This window comes from Drosophila gunungcola, unplaced genomic scaffold (genome assembly GCF_025200985.1).
Source record: "Drosophila gunungcola strain Sukarami unplaced genomic scaffold, Dgunungcola_SK_2 000074F, whole genome shotgun sequence".
Taxonomy (NCBI): domain Eukaryota; kingdom Metazoa; phylum Arthropoda; class Insecta; order Diptera; family Drosophilidae; genus Drosophila; species Drosophila gunungcola.
This window is the reverse complement of record NW_026453237.1, coordinates 449,768-474,867: the sequence shown is the minus strand read 5'-3', so window position 1 is coordinate 474,867 and position 25,100 is coordinate 449,768. Positions and strand designations below refer to the sequence as shown.

The 25,100-nt window shown below is 36.7% G+C and overlaps 1 protein-coding gene and 1 long non-coding RNA gene across 3 annotated transcripts; one reads left to right on the top strand and one right to left on the bottom strand.

The window, feature by feature from the left end:
* The first annotated feature begins 2,916 nt into the window (after positions 1 to 2,916).
* Positions 2,917 to 3,518, top strand: LOC128264589 (uncharacterized). Its single transcript, XR_008268751.1, has 3 exons — positions 2,917 to 3,053; positions 3,117 to 3,323; positions 3,384 to 3,518. It is a non-coding gene; the product is annotated as an uncharacterized LOC128264589 (long non-coding RNA).
* Positions 3,191 to 23,581, bottom strand: LOC128264588 (small G protein signaling modulator 1). Of its 2 annotated transcripts, XM_053000148.1 has the most exons (9): positions 22,902 to 23,569; positions 9,835 to 10,285; positions 9,066 to 9,285; positions 7,740 to 8,463; positions 6,554 to 6,883; positions 4,792 to 5,837; positions 3,733 to 4,037; positions 3,376 to 3,653; positions 3,191 to 3,316 (listed from the first exon to the last, which is right to left on the bottom strand). In XM_053000148.1, the coding sequence occupies exons 1-9, from the start codon at positions 22,918 to 22,920 to the stop codon at positions 3,228 to 3,230; spliced, it is 3,462 nt and encodes a 1,153-aa protein (XP_052856108.1). In that variant the 5' UTR covers positions 22,921 to 23,569; the 3' UTR covers positions 3,191 to 3,227. The 2 variants fall into 2 exon arrangements, with proteins under 2 accessions (XP_052856108.1, XP_052856109.1); XM_053000149.1 differs by lacking the exons at positions 3,191 to 3,316; positions 3,376 to 3,653; positions 3,733 to 4,037 and having other exon boundaries at positions 5,691 to 5,831; positions 6,550 to 6,883; positions 22,902 to 23,581.
* Positions 23,582 to 25,100: the final 1,519 nt, after the last annotated feature.

Sequence of the window (25,100 nt, the reverse complement as noted above, 5' to 3'; positions counted from 1 at the left end):
AAACGAAACTACGAACCAAGATTTAAATGCAGATTTTTAGATAATTTAGCCACAAGACTTTAAAGGTATACCACTTCGAAATCGGGTGTTTGTAAGAAAAGTTATGGAATTAAAACTGGAGGTGTTTGGTCAGTTTTCTGCAAAGCCATTTTTTTGAAAAATTAGAAAGGGGTCACATCATAAAAATGACCAAAATTTAAAACGAAACTACAAACGAAGATTTAAATGCAGATTTTTAGATAATTTAGCCACAAGACTTTAAAGATTTACCACATCCAAATCGGATATCTGTAAGAAAAGTTATGGAATTAAAACTGGAGGTGTTAAGTCAGTTTTCTGCAAAACCATTTTTTGAGAATTTAGAAAGGGGTTACATCATAAAAATGACCAAAATTTAAAACGAAACTACAAACCAAGATTTAAATGCAGATTTTTAGATACTTTAGTCCCAAGACTTTAAAGATATACCACTTCGAAATCGGGTGTTTGTAAAAAAGTGATGAACTTAAAACTGCTAATCCATTTTTCTGAATGTCATTCATTAGAAAATTTTATATATTATATATATTTTTTTAATTTTCACAGTAATGTGGATCAAAGTAAGAAAATATTCTTGTAATTATCATTGAAAATTGTATCATTTAAATATGAATTTGTTTGTTTCCATTTAAATTATTTAATATGGATCTGTTCTTTAATATTAATTAATTAATATTATATATTTAGCCTTTTTTACTAGATAATTTTCGAACTTTTTCTACGATGGTGCTGACGAACTGATGCTGACGTTAATTTAAGTAAAATTCTGAATTATTCACTTTCTAAAAAATATCACCAAAATGGTTTTTGGACTTTTCCACCAACCTTTGGGACTTTGGACCTCCTCGAAGGCCAACTGCAGCTGATCCTCGTCATTGCTGAGACCCAGCAAACTTGCCAAAAACGACACTGACATGGCGAGATCGTAACTCCTCCGAATCAAGTCAGCGAATGAGTTTAATGCAGCTGCTTTGACTTATATAGCCTCAATTTTTGGATGCTCTCCGATCTGACAGCAAATTCGAATGCGACTGCGAGTCAAGCAACAAGAAAAAATATGAAAGAAAATAAGCGCAAGGCAAATTGGCTCTCGAGATAAGGCGGAATTCCCTCTTCAAACCGGCTACACTTGGCAAAATTTTAAATCACCATCATTAACGGTAACTATGAAAAATTTTCTAGTGGTATAAAAATAACACCCCTAATGGTGTTAAATTTTCTTTTTAAGTATTTCCAAGTTTCGATTGACTCAAAGAATGGTTACTTACAACCGGAATTAGCTTAACTCAATTAACTCAATTGGATTTCGATTTCATCTATCTGGCATACATCTATATTTTGTGATTTTTATACCTATTTTTTATGTAATTCCCAAAGTATTCGATCTAAAGCCCCCAATATTCTGTAATACAATATGTTATTAAATAATGTTGAATTCCTAAACCCATTTTTATGACAGCTATTTCCAAATTTGCGATGTCTTGAAATAGTTATCATAAGCTAATAAGACCCATAACTTGGTCATTTGGATTTCGATTTTCAACAGACATACCTTTTAACTATTTTGCATTGTTATTTATATTTTTTTTTGTTGAGTGTAACTACGTTTCATTCATCCCCTTGACAATCTGCCAAATAATCAATCCAGTTGTGGGCCATTGGCAACATCGAGTGGCCAGGAATAGAAACTTAGAGGAAGTTCCGTCTTATCGCCAGATAAGAAAATATTGTTTACCACAAATTCAATGGCAACTGGTTTTGCGTAGCGATCAGCTGATGGATCGGGATTTATCGTACCATCGAAGATATCTTTACCCATCCGCCAAAAGAACTTTAGTTTTGATTAGGTATAGAGTATATCGTATATGTGTTATTTATTGATTCCATTTCGAACATACCGACATCATTTGCTTTGTACTTGTATACATTTATACTATATATATATATATATATATATATATTCATATTGTGTGGGGGTGTATATATATTTTTTTTTTTGTTGTTGTTGTTGTATTTGTAATTGAGATAAAGTGGAGCCGAGGTATCGTCTACCTCTTGTTTGTCCGGGGAAAGGTACATTTACAAAGAGTATAATTAAGGTATAAAGATATAGTAATCCACAACATTTATACTCGGTGTAGAGAGAGAGATCACACAGTGGGGAAAATAGATATACGTACGTATGCAATGACTTTGCTTTGTAAATATATGTATATAAAAATAAAATACAATTAAATGAAAATGGAACTCGGTTTGGCTTGGCAGCTTATATAGATAATAGACACACAAGATCCGACCATATATGCCGTGTATATGGTTATTTAAGGGTACTCGACTTATTGTTGACTTGATTGTTACACACAATTGGATATTTATCGCTGGTACAGAGTTTAGTTGCCTTTGGTTTGGTTTAGTTGGAAGTTGTGTTTTTCTTTGGACCGGAACTTATTGTTAAATATTCTCTCGATTAGCTATTTGTTGTGTGTACTTTACTGTACTTATTAATATTTTTAACGTGCGATTTACTAATACAGTTGTCCCAGATCAAAGATCTTTAATTTTTTAAACTTACTTAAAATAAATAATCATAATTGATTTGAAATAACTGAAAAAACGCACATTTCGTGTATATATATATATATTGATAATTTGATTTGCATTTTGATATAACGTGCTAATTACGTTGCCCTCTCCCGATTCTCTTTATATAATATATAATATGTGTTCTTTGTATATAAAGCACACTGAAAACAAATCGTTCGAGTGCAAAGTGTGAATAACAGATGTCTATACAGTTGTATACGGATTTCATATATAATATATGATGTCATTCTTTTGTTCAGAGTCTTTTGCATTTGCATTAGCTGCCCCTGTTTTCTGGTTTCCTTTATTTCTGGGGATATGCGCGAAGAGTTTAGGAAGAACTTACGTAGACATTAAAATACAGTTACCAATATTAGGATTAAAGGTTACAGGTTCAGTTAGTGTTTGGTTTGGGCTTCATACAAATCTAGGTTAGATACTTCATAGCGACGACATCGATCGACACATACTATTGTTGGTTTGTTAATCTTTAGCATTTTCGCATTTTCGCATTTGCTATCTTATTGGGCTTCTTTGGTTAATATTTGGCAAACGAAATTTCGACTGAACTACGATCTACAATGGTGCTCTATACGGCCATTCCACTACTTGTTCTCGATGATCATCTGCAGCTGGAGGACCAGACTCCGGGCCAACTGCAGCACCGACTGGGCATTGTGACGTTCGGCCATTTCTGAAAAGTATATTATATTATATATTAAATATGAAAGAGAAGTTTAATCATTTACTCACCATTGAAGAACTTGATGACATCGGTGAAGTCCATGCTGTTGGACAGGATGATGTCGCGGTAGGTCTCCAGCAGGGCCAGGGCCAAAAAGAGGACGAAGTGGCCGGAGGCGATGTGCTTGGCCGCCCAGATCACCTCCCAGGTGGCGAAGACGTCGTCGTAGACGAGCTCCCTCTTGAAGTCGAGCAGGAACCAGCGGTAGCAGAAGTAGAAGTGCGTGTAGTCGCCATTCGAGTCCATCAGGTCGTACATCTCCGAGTCGAGGATCTGGATGAGGGATCTGTATGGCACCAGCGATTAGTTCAACCGAATTTCGTTTATAGCTATATAGGTTATGATGTATAGTATGGTATACCCACCGCATGTTCGCAAAGTGCATGTCCATGGCCCCGCCGCTGGGGAAGTTCTCGATCATGCGCTCCATGAGCTTGCAGAAGCAGCTGTAGCTGAGCGACTCGTCGTCGAAGATGACCAGGAGCGGAGCCACCAGGTCGCACATGCCCTGCATGTAGCCCACGTCCAGGTGCTCCCACACGTACGTGGAGATCACGTTGCGCAGCTTGTCCAGGTTCTCGTTGGCGAAGTACCAGTAGTTCCTGTCGCACCGCTGCACATCCTTCTCGATCCGGTGCAGATTCAGGCCGAACTGTTCCAGCAGTTCGCTCTGCAAGAGGGGGGTTTGTAATGAGGATATTACAACGACAATTAAAGTGAACTAAGAAATGATGGTTTAAATGTCTTAAAGTACATTAAAGGTAAATATTAAGTATACGCTTAATTCAACTATTGTTGAATTACTTTAATAAATTAAATCAAAAGACGGATTGTAAGTGGTTTATAAAGTATTTCTTATAATTAATTTAAAACAATCATATTAAATTATTTATACACCCATATAAGCGCATATTTTGATTGTTATTTCAAATGACTTTAATATTCAAATGAATGAGTAATGCAATTTGTACAAAATATTGAAATAGTTAATTATATCATTTCCAAAAATAATTCAAAACAATTATATTACGCAAACACCCAATTAAACAACCCTTTTGAGAGGAAATTCTAATTTATATTTCAACTAATCATTATTAAAAAATTTAAATGATCGCCTGAAAAATAATTAAAGTATATCTAAAAGTGTTTCAAAACAAACACATTACGTATACGCCTAGGTGAAAACCTTTTGGAGTGCAAGCTCCGACTATTTTTTTGTAAATAATTCTTGTTAAAATGTCTTTAAGTAAATTTAACTATTCAAACGATAAAATGATAAGAATAATTAAAGTAATGTTCGAAAACAATCACGTTACGTATACGCCCAATTGAACATCTTTTAAGTGGAAACTAGCAAGATTTTAATGAATCTTGTCTTAAATGAGGTAGAGAAAATGTCATCAAATTGCTGGCGAACTACTTACACTATAGACCCCACCATTGGAACTGGCTGGCGAGGCGCAGGCGGACTTGGGCTGCTGCAGGGCGTCCAGATTAACGCCAGCTGCACCGCCGGATTCGCCAGCCTGCTCCTCCACGGGTGACATTTGGTCGCCCTCTCCGGCCTTGGGACTCCGCTCCCAGTGGGTTATGTCCACGGATGCCTTGGTGATGATGACAGCCGCCGTTTGTTGCTGTGCCAGCGGCGGCGGTGGCGGTGGCTGCTTCACTGCATCCTCATCCTCCGGCAGCTGCAGATCGTCGGCACTCAGATACTCTGGGCTGAGGACGCTGCGGGTGTCGCGGGTGCCGCCCGGACCCACTGTCTCGTACGAGGAGGCTGTGGAGGTCGAGCTGGTCGGCTCCGGATTTAGCTGATCCTCCTGCTGCTCCTTGGGCTTGCCACCCACCAACTCCTCATCCTCCTCCTCCTCCTCCTGCTCGTCCAGCTCATTGAAGTTATCGCCTTCGTCGACATGCCCCGAATCCGTGCTGGTCTTCATTGCCCTGGGAATGGGCTTGACAATCAGGTGATTGCCACTCGATTGGCACTCCACCTGCTGTTGCTGCTGCTGCAGCTGCTGCTGTTGCTGCTCATCGAACTCCAGATCACCGGGATCGGATATGTCGGAGATGTCCTCGAACACCTCGTTCTCCAGTTCGCCGCCCGCCTCGAGATCGGCTGCCCTCACGGTCCGTTCGTTGCCGGAATTGCTGCCGGAACTCAATTTGGCCACCGCCCGGGCGGTCTTCTCCTTTTCCCGCTGCTGCACAATGGCGTCCACCGCCAGCCACTCGCTCATCGTCGTCTCGTAGTAGTGCTTGCACGTCTCGTCCTGCTTCCGGCGATCCTCCGCGGTGGAGCCGAAGGCGTAGTGGCCCAGCAGATAGGGCCACACCTCCTGCCGCAGCTCCGGCTGCACGCCACCGAAGTAGACCAGGCGGTAGAACTCCGTCGCATTCTCCAGGACTCCATCCACATTCAGGAGCTGCCAGCGCTCCTTGGTCAGACCCTCCTCATCGGCTTTCACTGAAAGAGAAAATGGGGAAATTGAGCCTCAGTTGAACAACTAAACAAATGTACAATTTACTTAATACTTAAAATAAATGTATTTCCTACGGTTTCTAAAATAAATTTTAATTAAACAAAAAAATCGAAACCATCTTCTTTAGTTAACTTACGACTTACGAAAATGTGTTAAGTAAATGTTGTTCCTTTAACATTAAAAACATTTAATTTAAAATATACATTAAAGAGTGTCCACATTTTGGAATCAATTTAAGCTTAGAAATGAAACCCTAAAATAAAAACAATAAATTATTTGAAAGAAAAGATGTTGTCAATATAAAAAATAGATTACATAGATTAGCTTTAAAATTTGTAATAATTCTCATTTTACGGCAATTACCTACAAAATATTTTAATTTTCAATATAACCACTGTAATGAGCTATCATTATTAGTAAATCAAAATGGAAGAATTTAAACATAATTTATATGGTCACATTTTGAAACTATTATAAATATGTACAAAATATTTTATAGCTAAAAATAATATATTTGTTATTTTTAGTGACTTGATTATTTAATATGTAGTGATAGGTTTTGACCGACTCAAGGTCTCAAAAAAACAAATTAAAATATTATAAATATAGGCAGAGCTGTTTTAAGGTTAAAAAAAAATAAAAAATGAGTATAAATTTAATTATGATTAATATAAGGCATTGTTGGGTATTGTCAACTCACTTTCCGGCGTAATTCGGCCGTGGACCAGGCCGGACAAGTGGGTGCGCACCGTGGAGAGGTGGCGGCAGTAGGCCAGCCAGCCGTAGAAGGCCCTCGAGATGATCTGCCTGCGCATCGTGGAGCAGACCATCTCGATGCTGGTGCTCTGCGCCTGGAGCAGCTGCTGCTGCTGCTGCTGCTGCTGGTGGAGGAGCAGCGGCGACTCCAGCGGGAACTGGTCGATGGAGAGGCTCTTGTTGGAGCAGTCGCTGCTGCCCGTTGTGGAGCAGCTGCTCAGCTGCGCCCGCCGCGGAGTGCTCCGCACAAAGTCCAGGATCGAGTGGGTGGCAGCTGCAAGGGGGAATCACAATTTGACAAGGTTAAACAAATACTCATGTCTTAAATAGGTTAATACAATTTTAAGGATATGACTGTTAAAGCAATCTTATTTTGTCTTAAATGTACTGACAATGATTTCATTGAAATAGTTTGCCACAAAATCGCAAATTTTTTAAGAACTTAGTTGCAAAGGGCGGCATTTTATATAGTTATTGGTTTTTAATCATTGTAGAATAGTAAACTTACTGATAACAATGTAATGATAATTGTTTCTTTCAAAATCTTAATATCGCGATTTTTTTGGAACTCAAACAATTAATAATAACATTATATAGCAATAAGACACAGAAAAACAATTTATTCTTAACTTTTACTTGTCTCGTTTTTGTAAGAATTTCAAAAACATTTGTTTTCCCAATCCAAATTAGCAAAAATCGTCTGTATTGAAAGATATTTAAAAAATAATAATACTAAAAAACAGCCTATTTATTAGTATTTTTTGAAGAACTAAATAATTTTAATTATTATATTCATCGATAGGAACTTAATTTTTTGAATTTCCTAAATGCAGCGTATTAATAATATAAAGCAACGATCTAATTAATTAATTAACTGAATTACTCTAATGCATTATTTACTGATTTTGATTTAAGAAACTTGTTAAGTCATTTCTTTTTATAATGTACATGAAGTATTAAAGATTACAAGTCAAAAATTAAAAAAAAAAAAAGTTATTGAAATAAAAACCAATTGGTTTAGGTCAATTGATTCTGTGGCTGCTACAAGTGCATAATTTTTGAATGAACGTTAATTAGAAATAAATATTATTTCCGCTTAATGATTTTCAGTGTCCATTTCGCACACTCACCGAACTCCTCGTGGCGGCTTTTGCTGACGATGCGGAAGACGTAGTCGATGGGCGTCTCGTCCACGGACTCCATGACCGACGGCAGGATGCGGCGTCGCATGCTGCGGGGCCAGAGGAACATCTTGCCGATGCCTCGCTGCGACCACAGTGGCGGATCCAGTTGGCCGTGCGGCAGGAGACCCGTTTCCAGGCAGCTGAGAAACTGCTGCATGTGCCCGCCCTCGGGAAAGTGGATCGGCGGCCGCTGGACGCCGTCCTGGCCCACCAGGATGACGGTGCCGCCGCTGTCCTCGCCGCGACTCTGGTGGCAATGCACATAGACGATCTCGTCCACGTTGATGTTCAGCGCGTACGCCCAGAAGGCGTCCTTATCGATGTCCTCCGCCTCCTCCGTCTCGTTGTAGCCGTTCATCAGCTGATTCGGTGTCCACTTAATGGTCAACGTCTGGATGTGCTGGTGCAGACTGAGATAGCCGGGCATCGGCTCGGCCACATCCTTGGGCAGCACCTGCACATTGTTCTTCCCGTAGAGCAGAGTGGCCTTGGCGTTCTGGTGCAGCGACTCCACATAATCCTTGGCCACGCTGGCCGAGGCTATCGACTTGAAGGACCCACTGCTCGCCTCGTCAGAGCTGGTGTTCAGGCTCCGCTTGAAGTTGATGATCGCCGGACGGGAGCAGGTCGACGAGGAGCGACGGCACGAGCTTATCCGATGGCGTTGCACCTGTTTTTAAGGATACAAAATTCAAAAACTTAATACACATTTAACACCAAAATAATTTATATCTAGAGACAATTAACATAAATTCCAACTTTTCGAAACACACAAATAAACAATCAATCAATGCATCTGTTTTTCAGAAATAAATACAAAATGTAAATCTCATTTAATCTCAAAATAATTCATATCATTTGCCGATTTATTTTCAGGAAATTTAATAAAATTATTTTCAAAGAATTAATACACAAATAATGCCCAAAATATTTTATATTATTGTGCCCGATTTCCCAGTATCTCAAGATTTTTCGAAAAGTGGAGTTACAATCATGGCTTTTTGCATCAAATTTGTGAAAAAAGGCTATTTTTCAGCTCTATTGAATATTTGATGATCTTTTTAATGTGGAAAGACATTAAAAGTCTTGAACAGTTTTTTTGATAGTAAAACCGACTCTTGTTTTAGTTTGTTTACATTGAGAAATCGTCCCTTAGTTTATTCTATTCTTAAATATATTTTGCTAAATATCATATTAAATTAAATTAAAAATATTTTAAATGTTGTAAACTGGGGTTTTAGTATGAACAGTTAAATAAGAACTCCCACTCACAAGTTCATCTGCATGCGGATCGGTCCAATAGTGATCGGCTGTCTTGGCCCTTGTGAACTCCAGGGCACAAGGACCCACCAGCAGGGAGCTCAGGATGGATCCATAATCCGAATCGGCCACCAGCGAGTCGCGGTCGTAGAAGCTGCTGGCATTGCTCACCAGATACTCAATGATTTTGGTGAGTCGCTTCTCGTAGAGAGCCAACCGAATCCACAAATATCTAAGGAGTACAAGTAAACATACCATTAAAACAAAATAATTAATCAATTTTAATTGAATTGCATAGAACTAAATATATTTTAGGTTGATTTTTGAAATGCATTTAACATTTTTAGTCTTTAACATTTATTTATTTAACTGGCAGTCCTAGTGCTAAAAATATTATTATATTATTAATAATAAATACAGCTGCCACAAGAATATAATGTCTTATTTATATCCCACAAAAAAATATATGAAAAAGTAAATCCCTATTTTTTGTTATATTTTGAAATGATTAAAAATAAGTTTTTTTTGAAAAAATTGCAGTTCATATGTGTTAATAAAGAATCAAAAAACTTAATTTCAGAATTAAATACAATAATTCATGGAATATTAATTAAAATTTATTATATTTAAAGTTTTATAATAAAATCTACAAATGAGAAACTGTAACAATTAATTTGTATAATAAAAAAAAACAAGTTTAAATTTACAATTTAAAAATTTCAAAAATTAAATATTTAAATATAAGAAAAAAAAAAACTGTATGTGGAAAAAACCAACTCACTTCATGCTGGCCAGGGACATGCTGGAGTTGCTGGCACTGACGCTGATGGAGGCGGAGGCGGAGGACGAGGTGGCCGCCACACTGGTGCCGGCGGACATCGAGTTGCTGCTGCTCTTCTTGAGCATCGGCGGCCGCTGGAAGCTGTCGCTGCTGCTGGAGGACCGCTTGCTGGGATCACTGGCCTCGATCTCCTGCACCAGCTTGCTGATGTGCTCCGCCTCCGGGCAACTCTTGGCGATCTTGTGCAGCAGCGCCGTCGTCGAGGAGGTCTTGAACAATCCCAAGGCCCGCCGGCGAAGTCCCTGACTCAGACAGGCCTCCACGGCGCCGCACAGCGAGGTCACCGAGCTGCTCTCCTCGTGGACGAACTTCTTGGTCACCGCCTCCTCCATCAGCTGCTTGACCTCCTTCTTCACGCTGGCTATCAGCCGCTCCTTGTAATCGGAGCCATCTGTACAAAATATGAATAGTATTATTATACACCCAAAAAAAACTATTGATACATGAATTTAATTTCTCAATAAGATGAGTATTATATTAATACCAAGAAAATATCAAAATGAAACTTATGTGGTTTAAATAAAGGCCTTAGACTACAATTTTTAACTCTTAATTTTACTTATCAATACTTAAAACTTTATAATACTGTCAGTAGTGTATTTTTAAGACACACTTGTTAAAACTAAACTTTCAATTATTTTTTGGCTTAGAAATCAGCAACAATCCTGCAATTTCTTTTAAAAATCAGTTCATTAAGCAATGTTTAGGAATATATTAGCTGTGAGTAAGTTAATATATTTCTTAGCATTTCATATTTCTTATTCCAATGCATTATTAGATTTCATTCATGTTTGAAAAAGCTACATAACTGATATAAATACTCTCGAAGCCATTTCCAAAATCAAATGTTGAGCACTTAAGACATGTCAAAAAAGTGTTAGTAATATCTTTTAAAAAGAGTCATTCGTTATATCTCACTTCTTTTTATTAATATCTTTAAATATATATATATTATATTGGTTATAATATTGTTTTTAAATAACAAAATATTTGAACAAAACGACTTGGCCAAAATGAACATTTTTTATAAAGTAATTTTCGAAATTAAATGTTAAGTAATTAATCCATGTCTAAAATGTGTCGCAAAAAATTAATCATTTTTATCATAACAACGTGAATAGACATAAAATCGCAATGATAAAACTAATCTTATCTATATTTATAAAGGTCATCGGTGACTGATGGTAAATAAATGTATTGCGATTTAGTCTGAACACTTGTTCATGTATGGGAATTCAGTTGAAAATTAATTTGAATATTATTTTATATTTGTTTTCGAACGCCACGAGTAATGTTAGTAATTTAATGAATATATTAAAAGTGCTGTTTGACAAACCACTGCCATTACAATTCGCATGAAAAGTAAACCCCGCCGGGTGTTAAAACGAAATCACAGCGACGACGCCCAGTAAACATTGTTCCCTCTGCGCCATATCCTGTACGTTCCGTATGTCCTGTATACTGAAGTCCTGCCGTCTGAAACTCAATATGTCCAACATGTGTTGTTTGCCGCCCCGCAAACACTATCCCCCCCCCAATCCAAAATGCTAATGGCATTTGCACTCAAAACTCACGATGGCCTCCGGCCACGTATAATTTCATTTTCATTAATTGTTTTCCATTTGGAGCGACAGCTAGGCGTATCCGTGGGTTGGCAAGTTGGCCAGTTTGCCAGTTGGCCAGATACAAGTAGAGATACGGATACACTCACAGATCCATCGAGATGACGGATGATGAATGATGGTTGAGGGACTCGGTTCGAAATGGAAATATATGCAGATCCAATGGCAAATCGATGGAGAGGTAATAAAACTAGCCAATGCAAGACCATAAATAAACGGAATTTATGATCCCGAGGTGGAATCTATTTAATAAGAGATTCTAAAGGTTGTTATTAAAGGGTTGAACTGGCATATGCTTTCAATATTATTTCGTCCAAATAATTTAAAATATATCACATCACACATTACCATTTCATTATAAATTGTATATTTCTTGCTAATAATTATTAATATAATTTGATTTAAAAGCATTTAATACAGGCACATTTTTTTTTGAAACGACAATAAATTAGCAAGAACAGGATTTTTTTAAATATACGTTGGCGAACAATAAATAAATAAATAAATAAATAATATGAAAATGTAATAGTAATAAAAGCTTTCTTGTTGGTTATTAATAAAAAATAGCAGATATGTAGAACTAAAGTCAGCTTAATAAATAAATCAGAATAAAGTTTTGCAAAAAAGAAAACATATTTGTTGTATGAAGAAAAATCGATTTCATTAAAAAAATACAAAACAAAAAAATATATATTATATATATGTTTTAACTATTTGTTGTATAAAAGAACAAAATAATTCAATAGTACGTAACACATATCGAAGGGATTTTAAAATATACATGTTACATATTTGTTGTATATAAGGGAAAATCAATTTCGTCAACAAAGGAGGTAATGAAATATTTAATACATTTCGAATATCCTTATTAGGGATCGTAAAAAAGCTACATCAATTTCCTATTAAATCGATTGTGGAATGGATGTTGGTTTGGGGTTTCCCGGATGCACTTCCCACTGGCAATTTAATGGTCCGCCGCCCGCTGAGCTGGGTTCATTATTCTGACGATGGATGTGAGTGTGGATGTGGATGACGATGTGTATGGGTGGACTTGGACTTGGACTCGATGTGACCAAGGGGTTGGGGCCTTTAATGTGGCGACAACAAAGTGCTGGCTGTCTGGAACGCCGACCGCGTTGTCGCCATTCTGTGTCCTTGGAGGGGGATGCCAGTGGGTGGCAGTGGGTGACAGTGGGTGGTTGTGGGTGGCCCCATTTTAATTGCTGCCCTTTGTTGCACAATTTGAATTTTGCATTCGACACTTGTTGTTAGTTTTCCATCTGCTTTCCATTCTTTGCAAGTAATTAGCATTTAAATGGTCGCACAGCACGGGGGTCCTTGGCAAATAAGTTTTGAATAACTCCATTCGCCCCCTCATCAGCCGGGAAATGCAAATATGCTGGGGGAAAGTTTATCACTCCCGCCATTTCCCATTTGCCATTTGCTATTTGCCATTTGCTATTTGCCATTTGCTATTTGCTATTTGCTTTTTGCTGATTTGTTTATTTTGTTTTTTGTTTGCCTGGCCTCCGTTGACGAGGCCAAACGAAAGTAATTATACATAATACTCAGATAATTGCACAGAGCATGTATATAAACAAAGTGCCTGAATGGGAAATATAAAACTTACTCATACATTGAATTTTCGAATTTGTATTAATAATTTCTTAAGTGTTCACTTCAAAAACGCACTGTTCGAAATTAATATTTGTGAGACATTTTATTTTTTTTTTTTGTAGTGCTCTTCGGCTCTATCGATATTGACATTGGCCACGGAGCAAGTTGGAAACCCATTGGGAATTCAGCGACCGGTCGGAGCAGCATCATCAATACCAAAGTGATGGAAAGGGGGAGGGGCGTGACCCGAGGGGGAAAGGGGGGTAGGTTCACCTCCACCATGACCTTGATGAGCTTGGCCAGCGACTATTCCGCCGAGAGATGCTGTAGGTCAACACACACACACACACACAACGAGAGGTGAAAGCAAGCCATAAAAGCAATCCTTAAAGCTCATGGCGAAAGTAAAATTTGTACATTAACTACCGCTTTCATTTAACCATATACTTGGCTCACAATTTGTTAATACTTCAATGAATTACCTGGAAAATATATCCGTAATGCTTTCATTTAACCATATATTTACTTTAAAAAAAAATTTAACGCTTTGTTATTATCGATGAATCAACTGGAAATAAATATTGCTTTCATTTAACTTAATATTTGCCTTAAAACATGGCTTACAATTTGTTAATACTTTAATGGATCACCCAGAAATTTTATCCAGCTTAAAACATGGCTAACATGTTGCAATTTTAATGAATTGACAATAAATCATTATTATATTTTTAAATTAAAAGGGACCCTTAAAAATCAGCTAGCAGTATTAATTACTTCAAATTGCTACACTTTCGAGTGCCCACTTGGCGTATGGGCAATCAATCAATTGGGCAAAAGAAAGCCAAAGGCAAATAAAATAGGGAAACTCCTGAGCAACAGAATCCTGCAGCTCCTCAAGAAACTTTATCAATTATCCACAGAACAATCAAGAGCGAGAATTTGTGGCAGTGAAAATCAATTTCAGTTTCTGCCAACTTCAGGCAACATTGTGAGCAAAGGGGGGGGGGGCAAATGGCAGGTCCTTCGTCCTGCAAGAGAGCCCTCTTCCTGCAATCGTAAATTCATTTGGCCCACCAAATGGCAATTGATGGCTTAAACAGGCTCAATAACCATTTTGGGCCATACACACACACACACATACACACACACACACCCAAGGCCAAATCTTAATTAAGGGGAAAAGCGGAAAATGTGGGAAATCGGGGCGACCGTGTGATTGGCTATTCCCAGCCAGCAGCATTTTTTAAATAAAACGTTTCTATTTTCATCGAGCCAAAATCTTTTGCGGTTCGCTGGTCCGCATTTTGTTCGTCCTGCTCGTCGATATTTATTTTGATGCGGACACGGTTATAGATGTTGCATGGCTTTGGTTTAATGCGGGTTTTCGGTGTAATTTCGGTTTTTATGATCCTAAACCGTTTTTTTTTTTTTTGCGGCACTTACAAAGAGTTATGGCTACATAAATGGTTTTTTCTTAAATTAAATTGAAGAAGTGTTCGGCACTTTGAAAGGTTTTTGTACTTTAGGTTTAAAGTGTGATTTTGGGCTACAATTATTCATTATTTTGCAAATACTTCTTTAGGAAATACACAGATAATATAAAAACACTTTTTACAAAACAACTAAGATAAAACCATGCAAGCGAGTGAATTTTTAGCTGAATTTTATAAACATTTATAAACAAGAAGAAGAACATATATAGCTATATAAAAACAAATTCAAAGCCCTCAAGAGCACACAACATTTAAAATGGCTTTTAATAGCATATTGGTTTCATTCCTACAAAATTTCCTACTGGATATATCTACATATATATTCATTTCAGCTTGAATGTGTACCTACATTGTACAACCTTTTTTATCTAAAATCAAAATCTAGGCACATGTGTGCAGATACATACACCAAACAACTTGTGTATTTATCCATCTGACAACTATTTTTATGGAATTAAGATAAAGACTTAATTGGACAAAAGGCAAAGACAATGGCATAGAGAGAAAGTCCTGAATCTGCAATCCTGCAAATCCGTCTCCAATCCACTTACACAAATAAATGAATTTTATTTTGATTTCAGAATATTACTATTAACGTCACTTTAGACTTATGCAATTTTATTAAAAACGGAACATTAAATGTTTTTATTTAATTCCTAAATGTTATATATTTATTTATTTTATGATCCTTTTTTTTCTGAGTATATAACTCAGTATAAATGTGTTGATTGCTTTATTTGTTGTGCGTGGCATTGTGGCTGCCTTTGCTTTCGATTCATTTGGTTGTTTTGTGTGTTTTTCGGGTATTGCTATCTCGCAGAAAGTGTAGAAACAAACACCCGCATAAACAGATAACTAAATCAACATGCACACATATATGTATAGGTTTGTATGTGGGCATGGGGAGAAACTGCGACATTAATTACAGTCTAATGTATTGTACATATTGTGTATATGTTGGCCCCAACACGCAAACTGCATTAAGTGTTGCTGTTCGCATTTGAGTAGACCGCAGCCAGACCGAAGACTCGATTTCCCCCAGGAATGGGGAATCGAAGTTCTTAGGGGGGAAACTCTTAATTGAACGGAATCGGGGGGATATAATATGTATAAGCCCTCAGACGCTCTTTAATCTTTGCCTATATTCCAACTTCACAAGGAAAGCTTTATTGCCTTAATCAATAACGATACACTCCTGCCTGTTGATTGTAAAATAAATATAGGTAAACATATATTTACTGAATAGCAAACTTGGAAAAAAAACTTAGAAGCACAATCAATCTTAACAAAATCAGCTCATTTTTGGCTGTGATAAGAAAACTGAATTGTTAAAAAACAATATTAATATTTTTTATTAAGTCATATACACTTATATTTTTTACAATAAAAAACAACTTATTAATTTACATCTAAAGAATATAAAACAGCTTGAAGAGAAATTAAAATTTAAAAGAAAATATTCTAAGAAATACTTATACATAAAAAAGCTCAATCCACTACATAAACTCTAAAATAATCATATATTTGCTTCTTTTTATAAATAGTTAGTTAATGTACGCATTAAAAGTGAACTCTGTGAAATGCGTGTATATTTTGTTTGGCTCAATAAAAGGTCAGAAAAAAAGGACATACTGCAGTTAAGCCTCTCCCACGCACCATGTACATGATATTCAATTCAATTGCATTAAATTAAATTATATTAAAATAGTATTGTATTCAATAAGTTCAATATTGCAAATATAATAATAATTATTAAATTGCTTTTAATTTATATAATTATACTTTTAAGCAATTTGCTAGCATCTTTTAATTTCAGCGAAAATTTTACTAGAGTATCCCGATATGAGTTAAGCCCATAGAATGTGTGTGCATACTCTTCTTTGGACAGAGATTTTAGCGCGGTGAAAATTGCTAGTAAACAGGGGATAATCCAGGGATTCTTCACTGAGAAATTCGTTCAGTTTTTTTGGTTTAATAAAATGCGAACGATGGAATTCTTTGCCGTAAGGTTGTGTGGCTTCTCGGGGCGCCGGTAGAGTTGCTCGCCCACGCCGCGGGCAAATGCAATTTGTTGGACTTTGCAATTAAAATTATATGCGCTGGGTTTCCATTCACGCGCTTAACAGCCACCAGCCACCAGCCCCCGACCCCGCCCCTTCTCCACTGACCTCTGAACTTTGCGCCAATTCGCCTTCTGTTCGCTGCGTTGCGAAGAAAAAAAAAAACTTGCAGTTTTTCCGTCACCGTGGGCGTTTTCCAGTCAAGTCCTATGCAAAGCAAAATGTGCATTTAAGCAGCTTACGCAGGACGAGAACGCAGGACACTCAAACGGGGATGCAAAAAGGGCGAAAAGCTGTTGTGCAATTTGTGCTCGCACAAGCAGGAAAACGAGGAAAGCGAGGAAAACTCTGGCAAACAAACACTGGACATACCGGAATGCCTAATTAGGCCGAGTTCCATGAAGATAGAATTTTCCATTTCCCCATTTCGAACGCATCAAGTGCAGGTAGAACAAAGGTCAGAGGACCGTGTCATATGTCATGTTGCTAAATGGTCGACACATGATAGATAGATGCAGAACCCACAAAAAACGATAACCGACTTTTGGCCTTTGATTTCAACTGGTTGAATCATTCGGACTGCCCGGAAAAGTACACAACAATTTCGGTGATATTTCATTTGCAGCGCAGTGGGTATCGATTTTTAGATATGCCACTCTAACAACGGTTTTGATACCCAACTCAAAGTGTAAAAGAATTTTAAATCATCAATATGGCATGTGAATAATAAAACTTTCACAAGAACAACTTGTCATTAGTTTTAACCAATTACTTTGGCAATTATTCAGGTTCTGTTGCTGTAAATTGCATTAATAGATTGCTTTGAAAAATGAATAATTAATGAGCTGACCTTTTTTCTATAAAGAATGAAAAGAATAAAAATGGGAAATCGTTGGGAAGTTTAGATTTTTTATTGATTTTTAAAAAATTTCTTGAATAATGCATACACCCAAAACAAAATTGTCACAGTATGCAAAATTTCTCAATTAGATGAGTGTTAAATTAATACCACAAAAGAATCAAAATAATACTTATGTGGTTTAAAAATAAATATTCTTTCGGTATAGAAATGAAACAGTAGGTGAAAAGTGTATTTTCAAGACATACATATTGAAAATAAACTTTTAGTATGTTTTTTTTGAGTGTACCTTTTTGTTATTATGCTATGTATACTCAGATTTCTGATTGCAACATAAGCTGTGGCATTTTTAAACTACATTTTTCATCGGATGCCCATTATCTGTCCATCCAACTATCAGTCCAATAAAGAATGGACAAGCAATGCGATTGCTTTTCAAGGCATTTGATTGGCATTCAGGAATGCTTCTCTTTGAAGAACTTGGCATACTTCTTTGTTCCTCACACCGCCCCCTTTTTTTTTTAGGACCAACTTTCGGGGAAAATTCGAATAAAAAAGGGACAACTGGCGAATCTGGCGAGGGTCTTGCCACGAAAAGAGCTATTGAAAGGGGGGACTTAAAAAGTACTGGCTGACATGAAATTAATGATGACCAGACAGTGGATTTTTAATTTTGAAGGAGCCTAGCAGGGGCTTTAATATTAATGGCACTGACAGGACGCAGGGCATGCAGACACACGCACGTCAGGATAACGACTCTGGCGCTGACAGTAAGCCCGCACTTTGATGGCTTTGTCATGAAAGACAGAGGGACGTGCCACAAGTAGCATTCTAACATTAAGGCACCAAGTGTACCCTCCACACAAGGACTTTCACCTTGATTCGCTCTTCAAGGATTGCAAATTTAAGAGCGGTTTGCTAAGAGTTTTGATGTATTATGAATTTAACAGCAGATTGCTTAGGTTTCCTCCATATATATATAATCAAGATGGGTTCATATCATAAGGTATGAATTTGTCAACTTTTAAAACGTATTAACCTATAACCTGCACAACTTATCTCTGCTTTTTAGGTATTTTGTTTACAGTTTGTTGTTTAGGTTTCCTTTCGATAAATTATATATTCAATATTTAATAAAATGAATTCATAGAACAAGGTTTTACTTCTTTAAATTTAAGGAATTTTAAATCTTTTCTGTGATTTATTTACTAAAACAACATTTAAGCACAAAAGGGTGTTAAAGCAATGTAACCACACATTGGTGTTAATTATTATTTAAAAGGTATATAAATAAAGCCATGACAAATGACTGCAAAACCATTACTAATTTATTTCATCAAGCCCTACCAATAAACAACTGTTAGTATCAGTAATTGGACAAACTTTGCTTAGGACTAGGATGTCCTTTAGTGCCAACATTGCCCCAAAGTCACCGAGAAGTTGGCAGTACTTTGTGCCCAGTGCTTTTGCACACACGTGCGCCACACAGACGCACGAGCACTCACACACACACACACACACACACATGCAGGACTCTCCATTTGACCTCTGTTACTTTTACTGTCAACGGGGCGTTAAGTGCACGGTCGCAAGTCCTTTGGGGGTGGACCAGCCCAATAGGCAGCCGACAGACTTTCAAAAACCCATATGTCAATCACCTAAATTTGCACTTGTTGAACGGCAAATGGAACCATTAATTACTTGCATTCTTGCTTTTCTTATGGACTTCGGAAATAAGTTCAAAAGTCTTTGAGAAAAAAGGATGGCCAGTTAAACTCAATTGAAATCTTAAATAAACATAATCTACCGAAATTTAAAAATATTTTGACAAGTAATTTGTTTTTAAAATATTTCATTTGAGTATGGTTAATAATCTCTGAAATAACATAAATCAGCAAATACCACACAATAGCAAAGTTAATCTAAAATATGTTAGTTTAGTTGGGGCAAACAGTAAAACTTACTTTCTAGCTTAAAATTAATGTTCATATTTTTCATTTCTTTCAAAATCTCATTATCACACTCCTAACTTTTCACTTGATTGTAACTTTTTTTAAAACATGTTCTTTTACAATAAAATATTAGAGAAAGGCTACATAAAATCTGAAACTAAATTACAGGCAAAAAAGCAACTTTTTTTGTTAAGGATATTCAACAAAATGGCAAATCTTTTCTATTTTCCACAAAAATATATAAGTTGAACAGAAAGTCTGGCAAAAACTTTGACAAACCTAAAAAAAAACATTTCAGCACTGGGACCTAAATAACGTTTATTGCAGACTTTTTAATAAAAGGAATATAAATGACTACTTGGATTTTCATCTATAAAAGTGAAACGGAAAACTCTTCCACAAAGTGTCTCAAAATCAGCTAGTATTTATTTTTATATACAAGCTTATTTTAACCAGTATATTTATTGTAAAACTTGAGTCAGACATTTTTCTAGCTTTTATGAATATGAAGTTTTTTATGAAGATTCCCCCGTGGCTCACTCTGAAGTGCGGCAATGGGCGACATTGAGCCAGAAGTCAGCCAAGTCAAAAACTCACAGTCCACAGTCCACAGCTCATGGCTCTTGGCATTTAGCTAATGCCATAATTGAACAGTTGATGATGGCCACATCATCATCAACAACATCACACCGCCATGCGGCCAAGTCCACGTCATCGGTAATATCGCGGAATGGATGGGCGAAATGGGGGTGGCAAGGCCGGGCAGCTGAAACATAAACACACGCCCACGCCTTGACTACTACGGCATTCCGAATGGTCGCATTTCGCTGCCACATCAATGCGGCCAATTGGGGTTCATTCATAAAAGTTTTACGCCCGTCGTAGCCCAGTCCGTATCTTGGGGGAACCCCCACTGCACTTAATTCCCAGAACTCCGGAGCACTGGACTTACGGACTGCTAACCAGGGACTCCCGAGAGTATAATGACCGGGCAAAGAACCACAGGATGCCCGTCTGGCGCAGAAGATACCGATATCACATGGCATTAAACAGCCGACCATATAAATCTAGTAACAGCCATGGAAAAAGCTAGACAAAAAACAAATATATATTTTTATCTTTTAAAACCTTTGAATACGATCGCTACATACACGAATTTTATATAAAAAAAAAAAGAATTTAAAAAATCAAGGGATTAGCATAACAAATATAGATGCAAGAAATTTTCTAAAATTTATCAACAATTTTAAGAAATTTTCTTTGATTTACATTTGAATAATCACTATTAGTTTAATACATTTTAAAAGGCAAGAGTGCAAAAAGACCTAATGATAGAAGTAAATCACTGCCTTTACTGCAAATAACATATTATAAATATGTGAATTAAATAGCTTTGGATTGATCTTTAAAAAAAGAAGATGTCTTAAAAACTAAAAAGAAAATAACTGTTTGAGGCAGCTAAGTAAAAAGCGTAATATAATTACAAAAGTTAAAAATAAATAAAGTTTTATAACAAGCCACTTGCTTGAATTTTATTAAAATAACAGCTAACTTAACTTAAACAAAGTTAAACTAATTATTTCAAAATCATTTAACATGCTGCGAACACAAGAAACATGGCCAAAAGGCCAAAAGTCAGGGCCAAACAGTAGCTGAACTTGTTCAACTTCATGGAATATAAAATGAAATGTTGAAATGATGAAATAAAGAAATAAAGAAAGCAATTAAGCAAGTTTACCTGTTGCCTTAATCAAACTAAGAGCACTTGCTGTTGAGGCAATTCTTGTAGTCCAACCACTAAAATGGAGCTTATCCCAAACGCAAACGTATAAATTGTGCAAAAAGGACAACAACAAAAAAACGACCGTGCTAATGCCGTGTCCTTGACTGTGTGTGTGTGCCTTCCTAGTTAAAGCAGTTGCTTTGCATTGAGTGGCAGGGATTAGGATTACCGGGAAATGCAAAAATTCTCCATCTGTGGATGGCCACAAAACCACGCACAACCCAGCCACCACCCACCTGGCAAAATCGTGCAACCGTTCGGCACACCTGAATGAAATATACATATATACATTTGCATGGAGCTTTCATCGCTTTAGCTGATGCGCGCAGGCGGAGTCACGAAATTCTTGCGAAATTATGAAATATGAATGGCGATGGACGACTGCTGGAATGGACGACTGCTGGCTCACGTGTGCACATCCTCCACCAGGGTGTTCGTGTATCGTAGTTGCAGCAACAATTTTGGGGTGTGTTAATATAAAATATAGGGAACAAGATTATAAGTTTACTTAAAGAGTCTCTATTCTAACCGTAGACTGTTCGGGATTTTATGTGTGCTCTTCAGGGAAATAGCGTTCAAGAAAAAGGACCTTAATGCCCTCTAGATGGTTTTAAAGTTCATCTTTTATTTGCAATGTCAACCATTTGCTTAGATTAATTTAAAATAATTTATAATATTAATTTCTATTTGCAAACATGTTAAATGTTTAATCATTTGCCTATATTTTTAATGTTAAGTAATACAAATAATAAACACTATTCGGTATCATCTATCTATAAATATTTGGCATACGTATTATTTTAACAAACAAAACTATGGCTTAAATTATGAATCCTTGACATTATATTTGTATTAAAATTTAGCTGTACTCTTTGCTACACAGACATTGTTTACCATTCGCAATAAATGAAAACTGCGCCGTTGTGTTAAAGCAATAACAATGACAGCCAAGGGGTTTAAATGCGTATTACCCATACGCCCCGTTGCCCGTGCTTAAATTATTTACCTACGAGAAGTATTTAACATCTACATACTTTTGTAAATTACAAAAATGATTTTAAAATCGTTCCAGTGCTAAAAACGTATCTGCTTTATTTATTTAGATATAAAGGATTTTAAGAAAATACACAATTTAATAATGTCTAAATGTGTGAAATCAAGCCATTTAAAAAAAGTTTACAAATGTAAGATAATACTTTAGAGTAACAAGATAAATTTACTTTGCTTAGGACTGTTAAGTTTGCGAGAATATAATAATTAACAAATAGAAAAAAACCTCAATTAAAAGAGAGAATTTTAAGGCACTCAAAAATTAGTTTAACATAACTTTTTCATAAAAAATAAATACAAATTTACTTATTTAAGATCTTTAAATTGTGTTTTTAATTTTGGTAATATTTGGAAATTGGTTTTTAATGTACTTTTCAGTAAGCATTTATAAGAATACTTTGGCTGAGTGGATGAACAAAAGGGTGATTTACTTGTTTAGCTTTTTAGAGAAGACTAAATGGCGCTTTAAAAGAAGTTAAGGTTGTTTTTTACGTGAAAAACATGCAGCTTAAAATCAAATAGAAAAAGCCTTAGACACCCTGGTGTATAGACAGATGATCAGTTTTATTACCTGCACTGGTTTGCACCATTTCGCAGGAGAAGCGTTCTGGATGCGCGTGGGCGTGTGTTTGGGGATTGCGGAGATTGCCCAAAGCTTTTCGCCGCAACTCCGCTCCTCTTCACGCGCGCGTAAAATGTATTTCGTAGATTTGTATTTGTTTTTCGTATGCCGACGCCAGCAGAGAGCAAAGTATCGCCTATGGCAGCCTGCGTTTTGCTCCTCGATTTTCCTTGCTATTCCTCGCTTTTTTTCGCTTTTCCACACTTTTCCTACTCACATTCGCCCAACTAGTTGCTGTCCTTTATAAATAATTTGGCTGCCGCCGGTGGGGGTAGGGGGGCGTGGTTGGGCAGAGACGTTCGCCTGCCGCTCGCCCATCGGATTCACTAGCTCACTGACTCACTGACCAACTGAACGCTGGTTAGCCAAGAGAACTCAGCACACAAAAAAAACAAAACAGGGCCAGACACACTCGGCAGCAAGTCGTCGGGTTTTCCCAGGCAGAGGCAGAGCGCGTCGTGTGCACCCGACCAACTCCGCAGTGAAACTGAAGCGGAAACTGAAACTGAAACCGAAATGGAAGCCGAAACGGAAGACGGCAACGGCAACGGCAACATCGACGGCAGCAACATGAGCCTTACCCTCCAGCAACATCAGTGCAGACAGCAGGAACAGGAGCAACTACAGCTAGGAAACTACAGCAAGGAAACTAATAGGATTGAAGGACAAAAATAAACTAAAACAAGAAGGAAAGCAAACTTCGGCAAGCCGGAGTTCATATACCCTTGCAGCAATTGCATTAATTAAATACTTTTGAAAACATTTAAATTATGATTTACTTGAGTATGTGCTAAAAAAAAACATTGAAACTATGATGATTTGCAGCTCAATTATTAGATAGTTATTTTATATATTTTATTATTTCTATGGGAGCTATATGCTATAGTCGTCCGATCCGGCTCGTTCCGACTTATATACTACCTGCAATAGAAAGACAACTTTTGGGAAAGTTTCATGCAGATAGCTTTAAAACTGAGAGACTAGTTTGCATATAAACGGACGGACAGACGGACATGGCTAGATCGACTCTACTAGTGATGCTGATCAAGAATATATATACATTATAGGGTCGGAAACGTCTCCTTCACTGCGTTGCAAACTTCTGACTGAAATTATAATACCCTCTGCAAGGGTATAAACATAACATTAAATTTTTTTTTTTAATTGGTTTAAAAAAACATTTTTGGCTAACAATCTTACACCCGTTTTTTTTAATTTTAAGTGATAGGACTAACAACAAAAAAAATTCCATAGAACTACATATTACAAAAACTAAACAATATACATTAAAAAAATATGTTTTTTTGTTTAATTGATTAAAAAAAAAAACAGTTTTAGTTAACAATTTAATTCCAATTTTCTAGAGCTTAAGCTGCAAAATTGCACATGTTTACTCAGTTTAATAACATTTTCAGCCAACTATGAAAAGATAAACACTTCTTAACGTAATTATATACTAGTGTTATCAACCATATATATGAAAATAAACTTTAGTTTAACAACAATTATTTTAAAAAACTAAAAGGAAGATGATAAGATCAAATTTTTCTTGGTATAATATTTATATTTTATTGTACGAGTTTATGAAATAGAATTGCAACAAATTAAAAATAAACAAGTAAAAGAATACTGCATTGAGGAGCTCCCGCTGTTACGACAATTTATTCGGAAATCATTTGTGTATGGTCTAAAGTTTCTATAAAAACAGCTTTTAGTTTATAATTATTGTATGACTAGATTGGATAAGGATATCTTTTTGTCGTGTTTTTTACAACCAATTCTGTTGAAAATAGCTTATTTCCGCTAGAGCCGTGCCATCACTGATGTAACATGCTGCAACATGCACAACAGCAACATGTAGAGCAGCAACAACGACAGTGACACACCGAAGCTTACACCCCCCACCCCTTTTCCTCTCTCCATTGCTCCATTGCTCCGTTGCTCCATTGCTCCTTTCCCTTTACATCCCATTTCTGAAGCTTTTCGCTTTTCGCATTTCGCCCGTCTCGTTCTCACTTTCAAGCGCCACACACATACACAAATGCGCGCACAGCCAAGGTCAAAGTCTTAACACTCATTCAACATTTTGTATTACCGTGAGATCATAATGTATATTTTTCCTAAAATCAAATATATACCGATGTTTTC

Excerpts from the sequence above, each read along its gene's own strand:
- LOC128264588 (XM_053000148.1), bottom strand. Across the intron at positions 5,838-6,553 it reads CGGCCGAATTACGCCGGAAA|TGAAAGCCGATGAGGAGGGT; the intron begins GTGAGTTGACAA and ends TTTCTCTTTCAG. Across the intron at positions 3,654-3,732 it reads ATGCACTTTGCGAACATGCG|ATCCCTCATCCAGATCCTCG; the intron begins GTGGGTATACCA and ends GGTGCCATACAG.